This window comes from Pleuronectes platessa, chromosome 7 (genome assembly GCF_947347685.1).
Source record: "Pleuronectes platessa chromosome 7, fPlePla1.1, whole genome shotgun sequence".
NCBI classification, from domain to species: Eukaryota; Metazoa; Chordata; class Actinopteri; order Pleuronectiformes; family Pleuronectidae; genus Pleuronectes; species Pleuronectes platessa.
Window position 1 is genome coordinate 25560194 of NC_070632.1, and position 22679 is coordinate 25582872.

At 40.2% G+C, this 22679-nt stretch overlaps 1 protein-coding gene across 3 annotated transcripts in view; it reads right to left on the bottom strand.

Annotated features, from left to right (window-relative positions):
- Positions 1-22679, bottom strand: part of LOC128444771 (suppressor of tumorigenicity 7 protein homolog) — a 58619-nt gene that overhangs the window by 18800 nt on the left and 17140 nt on the right. For 2 of the 3 annotated variants that reach the window (XM_053427424.1, XM_053427423.1), the window contains exon 2: positions 21341-21376. The exons of the other annotated variant lie outside the window; for it this stretch is intronic. In XM_053427424.1, coding sequence (XP_053283399.1) covers positions 21341-21362 — 22 coding nt within the window. In that variant the 5' untranslated portion in view covers positions 21363-21376. The remainder of the gene's footprint in view (positions 1-21340; positions 21377-22679) is intronic. 3 annotated transcript variants of the gene reach the window in all.

A 22679-nucleotide genomic window follows, 5' to 3' on the forward strand; every position in this document is an offset into this window, starting at 1 on the left:
TGTAGAATCAAATGCTTGATGATCATATAAAACTAGGACATGTCTACAGAGAAGACTAATAAAAGTCTGCAAGTAAAACATCAAAAAGACTCAACATTCAAGGCCAGTTGTTATTCCAAGACTTGAAAGCTTCAGGAAAAAAAGAACACATCATTCACATATAGTGTTTGGCATTTCCCAGAGATCCCTGCTGCTCAGACGTGAAATTACACAACACCGGGGGACCAGCGTAAGCTTCAGCTACAGAGTGAGGGAGCGCTGTGGGTAAGAAACCAGGGAGGAAACTAAGCTATAACTGGCAGCCTTTGCTGAAACACAAGAGTCACAAGCAGTTCACAAAATCTCAGCAAGCAAAAATAACTGAGCATAGAAAATGTCATGTAGGTGGAGTGCAAACACTGGTGCAGTAGTCTGCCTTGAACTCTGATTACTGCAGGGAGCAGAAGGCTACACATCCTCGCAGCCTGCATTTTATTCACACTGACTGAACTCATGCCAGGTTGAGAGATGAACCAATGTAGCTACTACTCTAATCAGTGGATAAACAATGATGTGAAGAACATAAACTGCATTTCTTATCATTGTGCAATTTATTATGAATCAACAGAAAATGAATCAACTAAATAATAATTTAGGACAAATTACAAGAGTTTTCCATTTACAGCTTCTCAAATGGGCTTATTTTCATTTGACCTGACTTTCAGTTAAGTCAGTTTTATTACATCATCCTGTGCATTATACCCATAATTTGTCACTATTTTCTGCCATTGTTTAGGTTTAAAAATTGGACCCCTTCAATATTACAATTCATCAATTAATCAAAATAAATCTGCATATTAATCAAAAATAAATCTACAGTATTAAAGCTTTACATATGGCACTTTACAATGCAGCGATACCTCGACATATGTATTTCTCTAGAATGCATGAGGTAATTTTCTGACTTCATTCTGAGTTCTTCACGACGTCACTTATATGACATATGATGAAGAATAACTGTCTGTCAGACCATTAAAGCCTTTATATCGTTTGTCTATCCAAATTATTTGCAGAGGTATTTTGGGAAGTGTGCATTCTGGACCATATTATATTATTAAAAATTACAACTCACCATCAATGAGTCAAATTAATTAAGACTCACATCATCATCATCATGAATAATTATTACACATACAAAAGTATTCCTATTCTACAAGGAAAGGACAGTAGATGTGGCAGGGAAGTCCCTGCACTACTGTCCGGTGGACCACATTTATTGATACTGCTGCAAGCTACTTTGTTGGAAGGGATCACTGTGACTGAGGCAGTTTTTAATGCTTGTGATAAGATCGTGCCTGAAGGATGAAACAACAATCTCTCTCTCATTCTCTTTTCAGGTTGGTTTTTCATTTACACAATCTCTTTGAGAAAGAAAAAAAAAAAAAGAAGCACTGACAACTAAATTGAAAGCTTTGACCTTTCTGTTACTTTTCAGAGAACTGTTTATCGTTTTCAATCTAACAACACTGGCTTGTTTTTTCAGACTGCAATTTAACCTATGATGAATTATGATCATAAAGGCCTGCTTTGTTGGGCAGGATGCAGGTAAGGAGGAGCAACATTAACGGACTGATTACCCAGAAAAACTTGAGGCGAACAAAAAAGCAAGCTAATGTGACTACGATCACATAGCAGGGATAGCATCTGAAGAAAGACCTGCTTGGAGAGATTAACTGCCAAATGACTTGTGTCACACCTCAAACAAACACTTTGCATCTACTTGCGGAGAAACGCAAACCTGGAGGCATCAGAATTACAATCTGTTGGTCTAAAGATTCTTCAATGTATGACTAAATGTGTCTGAGAGCTTGTATGGTTGGTTTGTGTTAGTGAACAAGGAAACGCCAGTAGGAAACATTTCTTTCATCACAACTGTCGGGTAATGCCTGTGAAAAATAGAAATATACAGCACAGATGAAAAACAAAACTGAAAATGTCTTTACCAGTTAACTGGGACTATGGATTCCCCTAATGTTTGGTAATACCCAGAATGTATCATTAATTCTGCTGTTGGCGAGAGGTGACCTCCACCTCCTGCATTAGGACCGCTGCAGGATTCTGCGAGCGTTACTAAAAGATACTGAACTGATCGGCCACAGCATTTGGGTGGGGGTGTTGGGTACATGGAGTCAGACAGAGAGGATGGGGCGGGTGGGACAAAGACCTCACTCAGATGAACCCCACCATCACACACGCACACACACGTGCGTCAACCAAGTGCAGCTGGAGAGCTATTCATTGCTGTGAAGTAGGGGCTCTCGTTTTAGCAGAAAAGGGTCTTTCAGCATGGCCGTGGTGAAACATGCCTAACAGCTGCTGTCAGCCTGCACGGAGGATACTGCTGCCGGGCTGGCAAAGGATCGTCTCATCTTCTAAGCCAATGCCTTTTTGCCTTAATTGTCTTTGTGCATTCAAATTAAACAAAATAGCAGGGCAGGTACAATCCATAATGGTCATTCCATGTAAAATCCTCACACTTTTCGACCACACTGTCACAGAGAGTAGTGACATTTTTTATGATGATTTGGTCGAATGAGAAATCTATGGAACCAAATTTCCATGTGGTTTAAAGACTAATTAAGAGAGAGAGTGGCTAATGAATTCACAAAGCAATGGTTCTCATATTGTTTTTTTTTATCTAAACAATACCATCCCTAATATAAAAATATAAAATACTCGAGAATAACAATGTTTCCAAATTGGTTAAATGTTTATATAGTCTTCAAGTCTTCCAAACAGTTTGGTCATTGTTTTTTTTTAGATATTACTTATCTGAAGAGGCATCACATTACTAATTCCTTAAACTGTTATTGAACAGCAGTTAGTGATCAGTGCACATCAGGTACATGCAAAATACTAATGCACTACTTTGTAGATGGACTCCCCAGTAATCAGTTGATACAAAATGTTCTTGCTTTTCTGTAATATTAAGCAGGATAATGTGGTTGTCTGCAGGCAGACAAATCCAGACATTTAAAGCTACTACAAGGAGTGGAAAAAAAACACACGTAGTGAGTTCAGGACACACCCCTGCTGTAAATGGTTGCTTTTGTTCCTTGCGGTTAATCCAACCTGACCACTGACATTGAGAATAGTTTATGGAATAAGCAATTTTCTCCCTAATTGTCTCATTTGCTGATGTAAGTCATAAAGAGGCAGCAATATTAAAATAAGACTGTTTCATAACCAGTTCAACTTTAAAATGTCATATTGGTCATGGACATTTATTTATATTATGAAGAGATTAACTGATAACTTAAAGTTAGTAGTGGTTGCATGAACAGAAAAAAGGTTGTCATTCCTTGACTGGAAGTCCAGGAATCAGGTCCCACTCACAGACATCATTCATCCTCCTTGTATGATTTCATAACATCACCCTCAGGGTAGAGTTATAACATGGATTTCCTATTTGGAGATCATCTCAGTTTCAAACTAAATTAACCTAAAATTTAATCAAGCCTCAATGTCTCGCAATTAACTTTAGAATCAGAACAAGCTGTCAGAGCCTGAACAAAATGTCCCAGTGCCAAAGTGATGGAGTTTAAAAAGATAGTCATGTAATCAAAATGGTTTTCACCAGTGTTTAAAACTGTTCAGACTTTCTAGGAATATGAAGTTCTTTCTAGAGACAATTATGAATGAACTTAAATAACAGTCTGAGCTTCGTATGAAATTTAGTGCCTGCCCGAAAGCAGCTTTGCTGGCTCACTGGTTCAAATCGAATCATGAGTCCTGTTGCCACTAAATCACCAAGTCTGACCTGCTCACCCACTACAAATATCACTGGATCAATGAAACCAGCAAATAGTTTAAAATACTTCTTGCTTCTCCCTTATAAGGCACCCACAGCATTTATCGACAACTAAATTAAACAAAGAAAAGCGACAGATCCTCCTGAAAAGCTGGCAATGTTAAAAACCTTTTCAATTAGCTATCAAAATTGAAGCTAATTAATTGATTTCGGTCAAAAATTCATTGATTAATCCAACAATAATTTTTCTGGCGAATCCATTGGACTGTCAAATACTTTACATATCTTCTCAAATTACCACTAAATGTGGTTTACTACAGCTTCATGCAATCATTCAGCTCTAAATCAACTGACAAAAAAAAAGAAGCAAACAACAGTTTTTAAATGGAGGAGACTATTTCTCTTGCTTATTTTCATTGCTTGGCTATGATTCAAACTCGTGACCTTTTCTGTTGCCACAAGTTTTCTTCCCTACCTCTTTCGCAGCTAGCATGTTGGGAGGATGGAGTGATGAATTGAAGGGACAAATTCTAACAGACAGACTCAGGACTAAATGTCACCGGAGACAACAGGAGACGTGACCTTTCTTGAAGCGGGGACGGTTGACAGACCGCTGGCCTGACTGGAATGATAAAAGACACCCACTGAGACACAAAGAAACATGCACACATGCAAACATATAATCAACCTCAAGAATGCACAGTCACACACACATACAATTATGTCCTCTAACAACAAAGCAGAACAAATGGAAGGTGTATTTCATTAAGCATTAAAGAAAACTGCCACTAATATTACTACCATCACATGTTTAAGTAGGTTGCATATACTGCCTTACAATGGACATTACTTAAAATAACTTCAACATTTATCTCTAAGAGACCCTAAGGTATAGTTGGAACATAACCCTGTGTAATATAACAATATCATGTGACAATGGAAAAACATCATTTCACATGATGCCTTTATAACCTAATTCGCTTTGATGCTAATCACTCTTGAAAAATATATTTTCTTCAGTTAAATCATTGCTCGAGAGGGCAGATCATTATATTAGTAATATAAAATGAGAAAAAAAACAGTAGTCGATGGACAATACATTTGTCCAATCACCCCAACCCAAAAGCCGACAAGACCTCAAACCGCCAGCATTAGTAGGTGGACTTGAAAATGGCTCTTGTAAATACAGCTGTCCTACATGTGTTACATATGAAGCTCGAATGTGTTTGCTATTACAATGTCTACCAAAAGAACAGTATAAAACTGAGTCCTGCTGTCATGTGGTTCCTGAGTGAATGCGACCGGCTTCTCCACATCTAAACAGGGGTTGAGATGGACAGATGAAAAGTTGTATGGGGATATTATCAGTATGTTTGATTGACTGAAAATTCATCTAAAGTCTGTTTGAAACCTTTAAATTTCAGAGCATGAATTAATCATCCATTAATCCCATCATTGGAGTAAGAAACATGAGCCAATGGTAGGAGCTCCAGCTGCATCCTAACCTGGTTTGTAAAGTCACTCTGGCTCAGCTGCTCATGCCTAAAATGTCTGTTGGCAAGGCCGATTAGGTGCTTATGTGGCTGGCCCTGACTGATGGGACTGTTAAGAGGAACCTGTCTGGGTCTAACTACCTCTGTTGACCTTTGAGCAAAAGAGTGTGTAGCCAACATTTGTCACAGCAGTGATGGTCGGCAATGCAGTCGGTGTGATGTGTAAAATGTATTAATAATCAGAGTTTGATTCCCCAGTTCCTCCAGTCCACATATCCAAGTGTCGAAAAAACCTAATCACAAATTACCCCAGTATACCAGTGTGTCTATGTGGAAACGGCATGTGGTGTAAAGTGCTCTGAGGGGTTGATAAGAATAAAAAAGCTGTGTACATGCAGTCCATTTATATAAAGAACACTGTTGGATGCTCGACAAATTCTCAAATATGGCTCTTGGATGCAAAGACAAGAACAACAATAAGAACAAACATTATAGCCGCAATTTGTTCATTAAATTACACGTTGAAGTATCAGCAGCACTGCTAAATACATCTTAACCAAATGTTAGTTCAATATAAAGAAATATCAACCAAGGACAAATCCTTTATATATTTTGAATTGGGACCAACTGATTCAGTTCACGACGTAATTTACTTTGGAGTGACACAGACCATATTGATTTCATGGTCCTGGTTTTTTTATCAAGCATAAATATTTGAAAAGGCAATTTAGATCCTATAGCTTAATTGTTCTAGCACAGATAAATTAATTAGTATTTAAACACTTCTTCAAAGTTCTCCAGATATCACCACTCTTTTTAAATTTTTGGGAACTAGTCCATATAAATCTGTTGGTTGATAACACATTGCTCTGCTCTTGATTTGTTGCAGTTTTGAAAAGCATTAAAGCAGTTGCCATAGCAATTTGCAATCCTATATCTTTATCTGAAAGCTTAACCTAGTTCAAATAAATAGCTTTTATATGTATTGCCTTTTTTTAAATATTTTTGCTATCTCAAAAGCATGTGGTTTACTACAGCCTCAGGCAACCTTACACATAATACCTTTAATGCCAATAATAATAATAGTGATGATAATAATTATAATAACAAATTAAAGGAAAGCAGTTAAAATGTTCAACACAAAAGAACATCATCCTGAATTTTTCAAATTGTTTAAAATCTTGTCTTCAATGATATCTTTTTTAATGATGCCATTATCCTTGCAGACTAAAAGGAATTAATTTTATTGATTTATTAATTAGTGTTGGTTTAATTTTGTGTCTAGAAAATAGCAACATAATGTCATTTATTTTTAGCATTATTGTCTTCATTTGGTAAAAACTGCTTTTGATTTCCCAGCTTTGTTCTCATTGTTTAATGTCGCCAATGCACTCTAAACATAAAAATGCTTTGTTGAGCCCCAAAATGCTTTGGCATTATCATTTTCATTTTATGTCAATAAAACAACAGGAAAGGGGAGAAGAGAAAAGAGGCTTTAGTTATTGATTTTTGTGCCTTTCCTTGCCAGCTGATAGAAAAGGCAATTCAATGGCTGTTTTCAATCCAAATAACAACCAAGATGTTGTGCTGGATTCTGCAAAGGCAGACAAAGTCTGTCAAGCAACCTTTTATTTCTAATTATTTCCCATGACCACAGAGAATAAAAGAAAAACAAACGCATGGGATATCGGCAGAAATAAATGCAAGCTTGAATTCTGATCCCTTTCGCTGCCCTGTGTAAACACAGATATCAGCTAGTGAATACTTCACACTAAAACAGATATAGCCTACTACTAAGACATAAAGAGACAAGCAACACATGCGCACGCACACACACACAAAACAGCCAGCAGGCCTTCGCCCACGCGCTGAATAAACCCTCCACTTCATGAATATCAATACAAAATATACAGGGCCACCTGCTGTACACAATACAAAGGCCATTTGCAAGTGAAATATCAGAAACACAGCTAAGGTTCAGTTCCCGACTACATATAGCAGAGGACCAAATGAAGCCACCACTTTACTTACCCTCCATTCCACTGACACATCCACCAGAGCCACCTACACACTAACAAGGCCTTTGGCATAAAAATATCTTTGTTAATGACACAGTAAAATTGGATTTTTTTTTTCCTTTCTCTTCCACCACAAATCAGAATTGTGTTTCTCCACAGACAGTCCTCCTCCACAGAGCAGTGTAAGCAGCATCTAGCCGTCTTTCATAGGGCACATTTACTAGTGGGGCCCCTAAAACGGTTAGCTTTTCTTGATTGGCTGCTGTCTGTGAGTGACAGCAGGCCAATACAATTGTGAGCCGACTCTGTCATGCTCTCACTCTAGTAACCCAGTAGAATAAGGACAAGGAGGGGGTTCTGTAGATACCAGTCCAGCCAATCAATAACATGGATTTTAATGAAGGGGGATGCTCCTTAGCCTCCTGCTGCAGAGGTAACCATGACAACCCTTAAATGACCCTACAAGAAAATGGAGCCTGCTCAGTGTAGATTTACAGATAGGCAAGACTCTGCCATTCAGCCTTGTGTTTAATGTAATGGGAAACAAATTATTATTTGTTTTTCAATCCTTCCAGAGAATATATTCTCTTTAAGCAACAGCTATTTGAGACAGTAAAGTTAATCACAACACTAAAGATTCTACTCCAACCAGTCTTCAAGATTGTCAGTGACCGGTTCAATGTAGAAATTGGGGGGTTAACTTCTTTTCTCTGGAGCCCCCGTACAGCAGTCGTTTTATTTATTATCATTCGCTTTCACCCGACACAGAACTTTCTGGTCACAATGCACTTTGTTTCTTTTTCCCGCTTGCTAAGATAGGACAACAGGGGAGAGAGCAGTGAAATTAAATGGCTGACAAGGTTAGCTGCAGTTCTATGCTAGCGTTTGAGCATGATGATGACAAATGCGGTGATTTCCCTCTACGAGATTCCACTGAACTGATTTCATTAAAGCTGCGCTTCCTTGAAGATCCACAAAGAATTTCACGCATGCAGTCTTCACCAGAAGCCCTGTTACATTCTCCTAGAAGGCATGAACAACTATGGTATTAACTAGGGACGAGAGCAAAATTGTGATAATGAATAGGAGGCAAACTAAACCTGCACCTCAATTTTACAGTAGGAATCCAGGAGTCAACCCTTACAGCTCGACTAGAATTTATATAGCCACGCATATAGCTGCTGCATAAACAGCTGAACAGTGGTGTTTGGGGAGTGCAAACGGTAACAACACTGACAAAGACATTCAAATTATTGTCTCCATAATTTATTCCTCCTTTTATACAAGACCTGTAATTTGAATAAAATCATGCAGAAGAGAAATTAGACGCTTTCTTTGTTTTGTCAGGGAAGAAGAGGTTTTCGAACCACAAGCTCCCCTTTTGTTGTGACTCAACTTCAACCCTTACCTCAGCCATCCACTCCGGAAGGTCCAACTCATCTACCAGATTTATTGATATCAATCAAAATCAGCATGTTGGTTTTTGTGGTTACTCGTATCAAGGTTTTCTATCTTTTTTATCAGGCCTCTGATAATGTTATCGGAGGGATTTCATTTTGCAGCATAGCAAGGATTTTACAGGTCCCAAGGATGAATATCAATTTCATAAACTAGGATGCTGAGCATTGTACTGGTCGAGCATCACGGATGTTTAAAAGCTAATATCAACTTGATAAGTGCCGATATTGATAATTTTTGCATTTGAACATTGTAATGAAACTTAATATCATGAAACGAGGATTGTTTACTGATTATATCACTATTATAAATCAAATAACCAGAACATCTTTTTTTTCACATTGGTGTTTATGTACAGTGGTCTTATTTACAAATGTTTTTTTAATACACAAAACTGATTTTACTTGCTTGTACAATCATCCTGTACTGCACTTTACAGACCAGCTCCTGAGACTTTGAAATTACCACATGACTTTGAATGTGAATTGTATCATTCATTCAACCTCTCCTACAGAAAAGGACATACAGGCTCTGTTGTCAAGTTTAGATACCTAGGTCAGGGTTCATACACATTTTGACCAGTGGATTTCCATGACTTTTCCATGACTATTCCATGACTTTAAACCAAATTTCCATGACCGAACATTTTTTTGAAATCTCGGTGTATTCGCGAAAAAGTGACAATGTAGTATTCAAACTAACAATGAGAATTCCAAGGCATACAGTATACTTTAAATTACACAAACCCAAGTATGCCTGCTTATATTTTAGCGTATTTCTTTAAAAGCATATGAATTATTTAAAACTCAGCGTAAATTAACTAGGGATGGGCATTCAATTAAATGGTCTTAATCGATCGTTGGGAGAATTAACGATCGATTTTCGATTAATCATTAATATTTTCATATTAATATTCACTATTTATAGGCTATATTAAAATGCAGTGAAAATAGAAAAAACAAAGCGTGTTTCCTCATTGAGATCTTTATTCGAAGATGAACAACTCTTGTGGCAGTTAACACTTGAAAATATGCGCTGCTGTACTCCAAACTAAGCCCCGTTTGGAGCTAGCTGAATTTGACTGTTCTCGCCCTCTCAGTCAAGTTATTGTCACGCCCTAACTCCCGGAAGCCCTGACACAGACCCGGGTCTGTCCGGGTTCCCCTCCAGGTGGACTGACGGTCCGTGTGCAGACATGAAGCCGAGCAGCGCAGGTAAGCTCCCGGCTGCATTCTCCAAATGCTAACATCCTCGCTGTGCTGCGTTCAAGGCAACTCGGATATTCAGACGTCCTGCCACATAGCGAACATGCAATAGTTTTCATCCATGAAAAAATAATGTCATCGACGAAACTCATCGTCTATTAATTATGTCCATCCCTAAAATGAACAACATGAAAATATTAATATAACAAAATTCCATGACTTTTCCAAAACTTTTGGGAGATTATTTTTTTCCATGACTTTTCCAGGCCTGGAAAAACACATTTTAAAAGTTCATGACTTTTCCAGGTTTTCCATGACCGTACGAACCCTGCTAGGTCCTGATGTATGCATGTACAAAAAACATGCATGTGCCAATTCCGCACATAAACTGGTAAAAGAACGTGCCATGAGAACTTGCGCACCTCACACATATTAGCTCCAGTTTTCTAAAGCCAACTGCCTGTGAAAGGATAAGGAGATCAAACATCCACCGCTCATCCTTTGAAAGGGACGGGGGAGCAGCCAGATCCAGTTTACACTGGGCGAGAGGTCGGGTACATGCTACAGGCAGTTAAGCTTTGGACTCTTGGAGGAAGCCGGGGTACCTACACAAAAACCCAAGTGAACACTAGGAGAACATGCAAACTTCACACATCCTGCCACCAAGCATGAACATGTAAAATATAAGAGTATGGTTGGTTTTTCCACTTTGCCTGAATTTCAATCAAAACTTAATTATCAGTTAATGACTGTATTATTCTTTCTATTTACATTTCAGCCATAATATCAATCATCTTTCAATTCTATATTTAACTGTGAGGTGGGTTGATAAGGATATCTGAGATAACACAGCCATGACGGTTTACAGATACGTGGGATAAATTAGTATGACACAGGCACAGTGCTGTTCGAAGACTTTGCCGAAGTGACACAATAGATTTTGCTGTGTACTTAATGTCATTGACAGGAGGAGCAAGTGGTTGTTGAAGAGCATTTCTACATTAATGTATGGCAAACTGTGAGGTAGACATGGGGCTTGTGCATGTGCGCAGCTCCCCTGTGATTGAGATTTATTTAAATCTAGATAGATCTATGAAGTTTCAAAATTAATTCTTCGTAATGAATGAGAAGAATGCAAAGGGTATCCATGTTTCTGTCTATGTTCATACACTCATTTTCCTGCCTCATGGTCCCAGGTGATTTACTTCAGTAATACTGGTGTATCTTAATTGAGGTTTAAAACATTTCTAAAATGAAGTTAGCTCAAATCACACACCTAACACATAGTGAAAGAGCAATACCTTCCAACTGGCAGACACTTTTACATAGCAGGCCATGCAATATCAAGGGTTTGTATGTCAAAAATCAAGATAGAAACCCTTATTGCAACAAGAATGGTGACTAAGAACAACCAACTTCAAATTCAAAGTTTGGGGAACAGTTTGTACATGCTTGAAGTGTTTTAAGAGCTTGCACCTGTCAGTGATGACTGAGGGTCAGAAGTCATTAGCATGAGAATACATTAGAGACTCATTCATGAAATATGAAATAAAGTCTGTGCAAAGGATCCATTATCAAAAATAAGCTTAATTTTTTGGCTTGTTAACCTTCCAGCCACTATATGAGCTCAGGAGACAAAAATAGCAGAAGTCAGCAGTTACCACAGAAACCACATCGCTCTGCAGTTTTGCCGTTCTTACGGGGGTTACCACAGCAACAGAGACAGCTGGTTGCTGTCAGAGAGTTTGGTTTCATCGAATGGCCATAGTCGGTTAGTACCTTATTCTGGTCTTGAGTACCAACAGTGCCACAAACAAATACCACACACAATCTGGAGCCTCCTCAGCATGACTGTTCAAAGCCATTAGTGGCTTATCTCTGCATTTCAAGTTGATGTGATCCTGACAGGCAATAGACAAAATAATATCTAGCTTAAACAGAAACATAATGGCCACTGATGAAATGGCACTTATACAATGTTGGAGAGATATGACTAAGGTAGGGCCCCCAGCAATACTCCCACAATCCAAACATGCCTCCATTTGCCAATTGCATTACCCTGAGCTCATCCACCTCAGAAGGCATAATGTTGGCAATCTAAAATTAATCTGACACAGAAATAGCCTGTTCGAAAGTTAGTCGCACATTCAGGTGTCAGGCGGTAACTGCAGAGTAGATTGGAGACGGTTTTTATCAGACCCCTTCACTTCCAAAATATTTTGTTATTGCAGTATTCTGCTGAACTAAACTATAAGTATGTTTTCCAAAACAATCTACCAAGAACACAATGGTCACTGTGAGTTCCAGAGATCATGTGTACAGATAGTAGAAAGCAGTTTGAGCTTTACAGCGGAAAGCTTGACTGAAGCTTCTCCTCAGTGAAAGACAGAGGCATCTACAGGTCTTTAGACTGCGAGAAAAAGAGATGCTCTGGTCTGATGAAACCAAGATTGAACCATGTGGTGTGAATTCTAAGTATCCTCTTTGAAGATAACCAGACACCGTTCATGACCCGTCTAATATTCCAACCGTGTGGCATGTTGGTGGCAACATCATTCTGTTGGGGGGGTTTTCAGCAGTAGGTAAAGGAAGACTGGTAAAGGTTGAGCAAAAGAAAAGAGATTTATTTAATCAAAACTGCTTTCAGCTCCCACAATGTGTTAGCATGTTTGGCAACAGTTGACACGAGTAAAACTTTAACAAACCCATGTATTTAATGTCTGTATTGAGCCAGATCCCTGACTTGAATCCAATGAAACTCTAGAAATCTGAAAACGCTGAAAATATACAGATGTAGATGTATTAGGTTGGAGAAGAGACACAGTATATATAGCAGTACTATTTAGAGGTAAAGATGAACTACACACAGAAGTTAAGGTTTAGTGGAAGACTGTAATCCAAAACCCTCTGTTACTCTCTAGTAAAGGTATTCAATGTCCCCAAATATATTAGCAAAGTCTTATACACTTTATAAATGAATCACACTAACAGCCTCTTTTTGTTTTATAAACTGAACCTAAATAATACTTTGGCAACAGCCCGGACGCGGTTTAGAGACTTGAACAGTCCAGCGTGTTAGAAGCACCATCTTTGCAAGTATCCATTTTTCCTGTTAACAAAAAGGACAGGGAAAGTATCAGCAATAAAAACGTAAAAAAAAGAAACTACAGTCTTCTTCGGACTGCATAGCTGTGATTTAGAAGTATGTTTGTCAGGCAATAGGATAACATTATGCTTTTAAACTCGTTAAAAACTAATTTGAACCATATTTTTGTAATTGATTCTAGAATCCGTATATATAGCAAGGTAGCTAACAGGCTATCTAACCGAGGCGAGTCCGCATCGTTTACGTTACGATGACAAACGTGCCTCCTCCTCGAATGCGCGTGTCCTGCTTCCATGGAAAGCAGGTCTGCCGTACAAATATTGAAGCTAGTTTTTTTTGGGCTATGTTGAGGGTGAAGTTCTCCCCGCGATGCTGTTGCAGCGGACACCGCCATTGGTCCATGTTTTGTCACTATTGCATATGCGTGACTTTCAGAGATACAGTGCCTTGCATAAGTATTCACCCCCCTTGGACTTTTTCCCATTATGTACTGTGACTAACTGGAATTCAAATAGACTTAAATAAACTTTTTCCCGTTTGATCAACAAAACATGCATAGTACTTTGGAGGTGCAAAATAAATTTTATTGTGACACAAACAATAATGAGAACAAAAAAGTTGACATCTGTTGGGTGCATAAGTATTCACCCCCCTGTGTCAATACTTGGTAGAACCCCCTTTCGCTGCAATTACAGCTGCAAGTCTTTTGGGGTATGTCTCTACCAGCTTTGCACATCTAGAGATGGAAAGGTTTGTCCATTCTTCTTGGCAAAAAAGATGAAGCTCAGTCAGATTGGATGGAGACCGTCTGTGAACCGCAATCTTCAAGTCTTGCCATAGATTCTCTATTGGATTGAGGTCTGGGCTTTGACTGGGCCATTTTAAGACATTAACATTCTTTAATCCAAACCATTCCTTTGTAGCTCTGGCTGTATGTTTAGGGTCATTGTCCTGCTGGAAGATGAACCTCCGCCCCAGTCTCAAGTCTTTTGCAAACTGCATCAGATTTTCTTCAAGGATTTCCCTGTATTTGGCTCCATCCATCTTTCCCTCTATTCTGACCAGTTTCCCTGTACCTGCTGAAGAGAAGCATCCCCACAGCATGATTCTACCACCACCATGTTTCACTGTTGGGATGTTGTGCTCAGGGTGATGGGCAGTGTTGGGTTTTCGCCACACATAGCGTTTTGCATTGAGGCCAAAAAGTTCAATTTTGGTCTCATCTGACCAGAGCACCTTCTTCCACATGTTTGCTGTGTCTCCCACATGGCTTCTGGCAAACTCCAAACGGGATTTTTTATGGATCCCTTTCAACAATGGCTTTCTTCTTGCCACTCTTCCATAAAGGCCAGATTTGTGGAGTAGACGACTAATAGTTGTCCTGTGGACAGATTCTCCCACCTCAGCTGTGGATCTCTGCAACTCCTCCAGAGTAACCATGGGCCTCCTGGTTGCTTCTCTGATTAATTTTCTCCTTGTCCGACTCTTCAGTTTGGGTGGACGGCCTCCTCTTGGTAGGTTTGCGGTTGTGCCATATTCTTTCCATTTTCTTATGATGGATTTTATGGTGCTCAGAGAGATGTTCAAAGCTCTGGATATTTTTGTATAACCTAACCCTGCTTCATATTTCTCCACAACTTTATCCCTGACCTGTTTGGTGAGCTCCTTGGTCTTCATGATGCTGTTTGTTCAGTAATGATCTCCAACAAACTCTGAGTCCGTCACAGAACAGGTGTATTTATACTGAGATTAAATTGCAGACAGGTGGACCCTATTTACTCATTATGTGACTTGCAAATGTGACTTGTGAATGCAATTGGTCGCAACAGATCTTTGTTAGGGGTTTCACAGTAAAGGGGGTGAATACATATGCACTCAACACTTTTCAGATTTTTATTTGTAAATAATTGTGAAATCCATGTAATATTTCCCCCCACTTCCAAATGATGCACTATTTTGTGTTGGTCCATTACATAAACTCGCGATGAAATACATTTTAATCTGTGGTTATACCATGACAAAATGTAGAAAAGTCCAAAGGGGGTGAATACTTATGCAAGGCACTGTAGGAAGGAAGCGAGATGGCTCACTCCTCAGCTACTTCCAGCAGCACCTCCAGTAAATCAACGTTTAGTTCAGCTGCACGGCATGAAAAACCTGCGCTATGACGTAACCAACGATTCGTCGACGAGTTAATTCTTCGGCAACTATTTAAGTCGACGACATCGACTAATCGTTGCACCCCTAGTGGAGGCTGAGAAGTAATTTTCACTCGTCATTGCCTGTGTGGCATGTTACAACATGTTAGGCATGTTGTAAGCAGTCTGAAAACCCTAAATATAACCCATAATTATCTCACAATGTCCAAGAAAGTGATACAACATTCCAGGATTCAGACCCTGATCTGGATCTGCACCAAAATTGTATATCTCCTTCCTGATACAGACCCCATCCTTCCACCTAGTTTCATGGTAATCTGTTTAGCAGTTTTTGAATGATCTTGCTTACAAACAAACCCACCAACCAACAAAGGGATAAGGGTGAAACCATAACATAATTAGTGGAGGTAACTACAAGTTATACCCCAGCAGCACTGTCGGGTCATGAGTAGATCTGTACAACCTCAGTGGAGCCCTGCATTCAAGTGTCCAAGAAGTTGTTAAACTGACATCTGTTTAACTAATGAGAATAATGCCAGGTCCCTGTTGGCCCCTTCAGTTCCTGTCAAGTCTAAGAAGCAGATGTTCCTCCACCACAGTTTGACATCAGATCAACATTTCTTGAGGATTGACTAGATTCGCTGAGGTGCATTTATTTTAACTGAAAGTAACTGGTTTTAATCTGTCCTGAAATTTATGTAATACAATATTCACTTCATCTCTCCCTCACCATTTGTCATGGTGTGTTGTAATGATAAAGTTTAAAAGACTTTAAAAGAAGACAAAAAATCAATACTCCTTCAGGCAGTAATGAAATACAACAGAATGAACTGCAAGTACTGACCTCCATTTTGATACAGTGTAGGTTTATTGTACAGCCACTGATTCACTTTATTCTTCATAAGATCCTTCAAGACACAGGCCACAGGAAAGAGAACGCGCAACAGAATGCAGCTGCCATTCACCCAAACCTGCGTTGGACTGATGGCCTCAAAAGAGAGAGGGATTTGGATGCGATGACTGACAGCGTTTGCGGTGTTTGTAAAGGCCGGCGCATGCTTCTGCGTTTTCAGGGACACTCAAGCGTCGCCCAATTTTTGTCACTATACGACAAAGCTAAGCAAGCCTCATGCAGCCCACAAGGCTGTGATTGGTCTGCTAACTACATCCTTTCTGGAGTCACATTTCCGGTTTCATGCCCCATAATACCGGCAGAAACCACGGAAGATTTAGAAGAACGAATATGGACCAAATAGAAGAGCGTTTGGCATAAGAGATCCGAAAATATAACCACTTGTATAACCCATCATCAGGGAAAAATATTTGTCTGCCAGAAAAAGGCTATGAGGAGCAACATTGGCGATGTAAATATACAGTCGACGACGACTGCCACACACGAAGAAGGCGTCTCCAAGGTCATCTTCGACAAAAAAAAGGTTACTCCTCCTCTCTGGCGATGAATTGCTTTGCAACATGCGCAACCCTTGGAAAACCATAAATTAAACAAGTCCATCGACACAACTGCGTGAAAAGCCGCAGCCGCAGAAGTACCAGGAGCGATTCCTTGTTTACCTGAAATGTGCACTTTATAATTTTATTTTGTACCGCCCTGTTTGGCAATGTTGTTTTTCAATAAAATAAAACATTTGCATAAAGCAAGCCAATCCACTTTTCCATGTTGATAAGAGCATTAAAATGAAAAAAAAATATGAAGGGACATTTAGAATAGATACAAATTTGCGATTAATTGTGATTAATTTTGAGTTAACTATGATATGAATGCGATTAATCGTGATTAAATATTTTAATCGTTTGACAGCTCTAATATACAGTGGAGGAAATAATTATTTGATCCCTCGCTGATTTTGTAAGTTTGCCCATTCACAAAGACACAAACAGTCTATAATTTTAATGGTAGGTTTATTACAATAGTGAGAGATGGAATATCAAAAGGAAAATCCAGGAAATCACTTTAAATAAAATATATAAACAGACTTGCATTTTATCGAGTGAAATAAGTATTTGATCCCCTGCCAACCATCAACAATTCTGGCTCCCACAGACTGGTTAAATACTCCTACTCCTTAGATACACTGAAAAAAACATGTTACCTGCAGCAAAGACACCTGTGTGTCAATCAGTCACCAATCACCTGTATAAAAGACACCTGTACATGCATTCATCAGTCAGACTCCAAACTCTCCACCATGGGCAAGACCAAAGAGTTGTCTAAGGACATCAGGGACAAGATTGTAGACCTGCACAAGGCTGGATTGGGCTACAAGACCATAGGCAAGAAGCTGGGTGAGAAGGAGACAACTGTTGGTGCGATCGTTCGAAAATGGAAGACGCACAAACAACCATCAATCGTCCTCGTTCTGGGGCTCCTTGCAAAATCTCACCTCGTGGGGTATCACTGATGATGAGGAAGGTGAGAAATGATCCAAGAACTACACGCGAGGAGCTTGCTAATGATCTCAAGGCAGCTGGGACCACAGTCACCAAGAAAACCATTGGGAACACACTACGCCGCAATGGATTAAGATCCTGCAGTGCCCGCAAGGTCCCCCTGCTCAAGAATGCACATGTACAGGCCCGTCTGAAGTTCGTCAATGATCACCTGAATGATTCAGAGAAGTCTTGGGAGCAAGTGCTGTGGTCAGATGAAACCAAAATTGAGCTCTTTGGCATCAACTCGACTCGCCGTGTTTGGAGGAGGAAAAATACTGACTATGACCCCAAGAACACCATCCCCACCGTCAAGTATGGAGGTGGAAGCATTATGCTTTGGGGGTGTTTCTCTGCTAAGGGGACAGGACGACTTCACCGCATTGATGGAAAGATGGACGGGGCCATGTACCGTAAAATCCTGAGTGACAACCTTCTTCCCTCCGCCAGAGCACTGAAAATGGGTCGTGGATGGGTCTTCCAGCAGGACAATGACCCAAAACATACGGCCAAGGCAACAAAGGAGTGGCTCAAAAGGAAACACATTAAGGTCATGGAGTGGCCAAGTCAGTCTCCGGACCTTAATCCCATCGAAAATCTGTGGAGGGAGCTGAAGCTTCGAGTTGCGAAGCGACAGCCTCGAAACCTTAAGGATTTGGAGATGATTTGCAAAGAGGAGTGGACCAAGATTCCTCTTGATACGTGCACAAACCTGGTAATTAACTACAAGAAACGTCTGACCTCTGTGCTTGCCAACAAGGGTTTTGCCACCAAGTACTAAGCCATTTATTGGCAGGGGATCAAATACTTATTTCACTCGATAAAATGCAAGTCTGTTTATATATTTTATTTAAAGTGATTTCCTGGATTTTCCTTTTGATATTCCATCTCTCACTATTGTAATAAACCTACCATTAAAATTATAGACTGTTTGTGTCTTTGTGAATGGGCAAACTTACAAAATCAGCGAGGGATCAAATAATTATTTCCTCCACTGTATATATGTCAACAGCAGCTGACTTGGACATTTGCGTTCTTCTCACATACATCCCCTCCAATGTATGTCTGAAAGCAGCTGTAAATGAGGGTCTGTCAAAGTCAAGTGAATGGCTTGACCAACGTCCCTGCAAGGACTGCAATTTATTAAGGCTTTCAACATAGCTATGGTAAAGGTCAGAATTAAAGAATTAGTTTAAAATACAATCCAAAGTAAGGCATTATTTGTCTATAAATACAATAATTGTAAATGGCAGATCATCACTTTCTTAAGGTGTCTAAATTTGTTACCTGTTGCTGTGTTTGCTGATGCAGTAATGGCTGCTCAGAAACAAACATGGTTCCAAGCTGTTCCCTACAATGCAATTCCAATGAAATAGCCAATAAAAGGGGCTCCACTTACCAGTGAGTGTTTCAACAAATGCTGGCGGGGTTAATTGAATCTAAACCTACAGAGGTGAATTCATTAAATTTTAGCCCGTTTCCATCCATCTCTATGGCTCAGGTAGTCTCAACAAGTATGAATGAATTTAAACAAAGCTGCATAGAAGATAGTGGTGTGAGCTTGTTTAAACAATAACTCTTGGATTATCTATGCTTCATCAACAAGTGTCCTAAGCCTGTGATGCATGTATAAACTTGATTTTAGTTTATCTAAGTATACAATTGTAGTCTAACATCAAGCACCACAACAACTTAATAAGTTCATCATTTACGATATGTAATGATAGTCAGAGCTTGTTATCTGCCGAAAAAAGCCATAAAATGTCTATTTCTTCAAAGCACTATTATAAAAGTCAACACAGAAACTACACCTGTGCAGTCTTAAGTCAGATCCTGTGAACTCATTGATTAGCAATGAATAACTTCTGTGGTCTATGCAGTATGTGCATTGACTGAGGCCTTGTCAGAGCACCGCTGCCAACTGGTTTGCTATTACAATACTCAACAAGTATGGTTTTCTAGCATACTTGGTCTAAGCTCCACATTCGGTGACAAACTGGAGAAGACTACAGCCCTATGCAAACACGAGACAGCAGAATGACAAATGCTTCATCATATATTAAACATCGCATCTCTGACAAAATATTGTGTGAATGCAAAACTGAAAATAATGGTCTAATTGCGAGGTGAAGCATTAAAATAATGGGCATTCCAATGAAAATGTTGGAGATTGAATGCTTTGAGATTAATAAGAGAAAACCATTCAATTTTTTTATTTATTCAAACTTGTATTCTTCTATCTTCTTTTATATGAATTATCTCATCAAATTCAAAGGCAAGAAACGGCAAAAAAAATAATAATTAATATAGGGATGAGCAGAAAAGCTCACCCGACACACTGTCATATATCATCATTCATTTTATACTTTGATAACCCTGACAGCCACAATATAATATAATCCCTTAACCTACAGAATGTCATCTAAATAAATAATAATTCCAAATATTTTCGTGAAATGTTTATGTAGTACTATGCCCAACCCCTTTCAAAAGCTGAACGCGAACCCTGCAGACTAAAAATACTTAAGACCATTTACCTTCAACCAAGGTTCAAGATAACATTAAGCTTGACCCTCAAATGACCTCAGATTTTGACAAGAATTCTGAATATCAAACCAAAACCTCAGTCAGGCTTTGGTGAAATGTGAGGTTTGATGTGTAACAATACTCCATCGTGTAATTCATTCACATCACACATCATTCTATCCCCTCATTTTTATAAACAAAGGTTACATTCAGCTGCTCTGTGGATAATTGCTGCTAGACAGCTCTCCACCACTATAACCTGCAGGATGCTAATACACCAAAGTCTCGGCTAGCTCTTATCCGACAATAAAAACAATAAGTCACTTTTGGCTGTGACTGTATGGCCATGACAGAATCAATGCATCAGCTCAGGCTTCCTTGAGCATTGAGCAGGTATTGGACTGAGGCATGGTATTGATCCAAGTGAAAGGTATTCTGGTGAGGGTGGGGTAGAGGGGCCCCCCCTACGGATCGACACTACTACTCTTCTGAGGGGGGTTAGGAGGTGCATGGTGCCCGAAGACAGACACACATGCTCACATACATACACAACAGCAGCGGGCTATGTTAGCTTCGGCAGCATCCATGACTGGAAACACTACACTTGGACCTTAAAGCTATCTGACTAAGCCAGAGAGAGAAGATAGAGGAGGCTGATACTTCTGGAAACGATGCAACTTAGAGGAAAGCATCCATCTTCTGACACGCTCACTCATACAAACGCAAACATACACAATGACACGCTTAAATAGCGTTTAACCAACGCGCCGCTTTACTAAGGAGGACTGGAAATACTTAAAGACAGGAGATGATCGCGTAACCACACACTCATGCATTTAGACTGAGAGTGAGAGAATGCAAGACAGGCACTAAGCTCAGCGTGACCAGCTAGCTTGTGCTGCCGACCCTCTGTGCTAAAATGGTAGATCCTAGATTTCTCCCCATGCAATTTGCCACCAGCAACCATGGAGGCAAAACAGGAAGAAGGTGAGGAAAATAGAAGATGGATGCAGGAATAGAGGAAACATAGCAATTTCCTTTTTCTCCCTCTCATTCAGATGGAGCACACACACAAACATAAAAAGACACAAGCATAGACAAACACAGAGGAGGCGGGAGGATGGTGGTGGTACTTACATGAGGACTCTGTGCCGAACATGGCTGGGCCGGGAGCTGTGATGGACAGAGAGGAGGAGGAGGAGAAGGAGGAAAGAGGGGAGAGAGAAAGGGGAGGGTAAGAGAGAGAGAGAGGGAGGTTGATGAACAGGCAGCTACACAGCGGGGGTCATCAAAGCAACACAATGCAGCCAGCCGGCCGTCACTGCCTCCCAGACGGCCAGATGCCCTAGCTCCGCTCTCCGTCGTTGCTTTAAAAGCCCTCCTCCACACACACACGCGCGCACTCAGTAAGTCCGGCCGCAAGAAAAACGCGGAAAACAAGAGGCCTTGTGGAGGACTAAATCATTAAAAAAACATAAAATAAAGACAAACAGATATCCTTCAAGCCAAGGTGATCTGGTAAAATCCAGACATGGAGATGTGGCTAGTTATCGCATCTCTCCTCTTTATGCAGTCTATAGCCTCCTTCTCATCCTCTCCTCTCTGTCACTCTCTCACTTCTCATTCCACTGTAGGATTTACTCATGAAAAGGGAGGGAGGGGGGTGAGAGAGAGAGAGAGAGAGAGAGAGAGAGAGAGAGAGACTTTCCCAGGGAATGGAGAGAATGGATGATTGAAAAAATAAAATTCTGGTGAAGAGCTGCTGCTACTGCAGCCGCTGTAAGACAATAGCTAAGCAAACAGAGACTGACGTCACAGCAAGGGGTTGGGGTGCAGGGTGGGGGCAATAAAAAGGCTGACCGACTGTACCGCTGCTAAATGGAGAGAAGCGGGTAAGGAGGGAGAAGCAGCAAGAAACATGGAGAAAAGGGGGAGAATGGCAGAAAGGGGTGGAAAGCCTGTAAAAGAGCTGAGCAGGAGATAGAAGGGCAGAGGCAAAAAAAGGGTAAGATGGGAGAAGGGAGTAGGAGGAGGTATCAGAAGGAGAAAATAGAAAGAGGGAGAGCAAGATGGAGATGGAGAGGAGCGGGGACAGATAAAGAGATATAGAGGGGGAGGAGGAAGGCAGCTGGAGCAGAGGGGGGCATTGGAGGATATGAGAGGGAAGCAGGCCAGTCAAAATGGTTTGTCTACCATTTGTCTGTCCACACACACACACACACACACACACACACACACACACACAGACACACACGCACACACACACACACACAGACACACAAAAGCAAGCAGAAGCAGCATGGGGGGCAGGGGGCTGCGGTCCGTCAGTTGGACAAATTGAAATGAGTATTGAGCAAAGCATTGGAGACGGCTGCGTGTTGACCTGCTGTTAACACAACATGCACTCACCTGGCTTTCAGGGAGTCAGAAAACACAAATTTTTTGATGTTATCACAACATTATCAGTAAAAGCTGC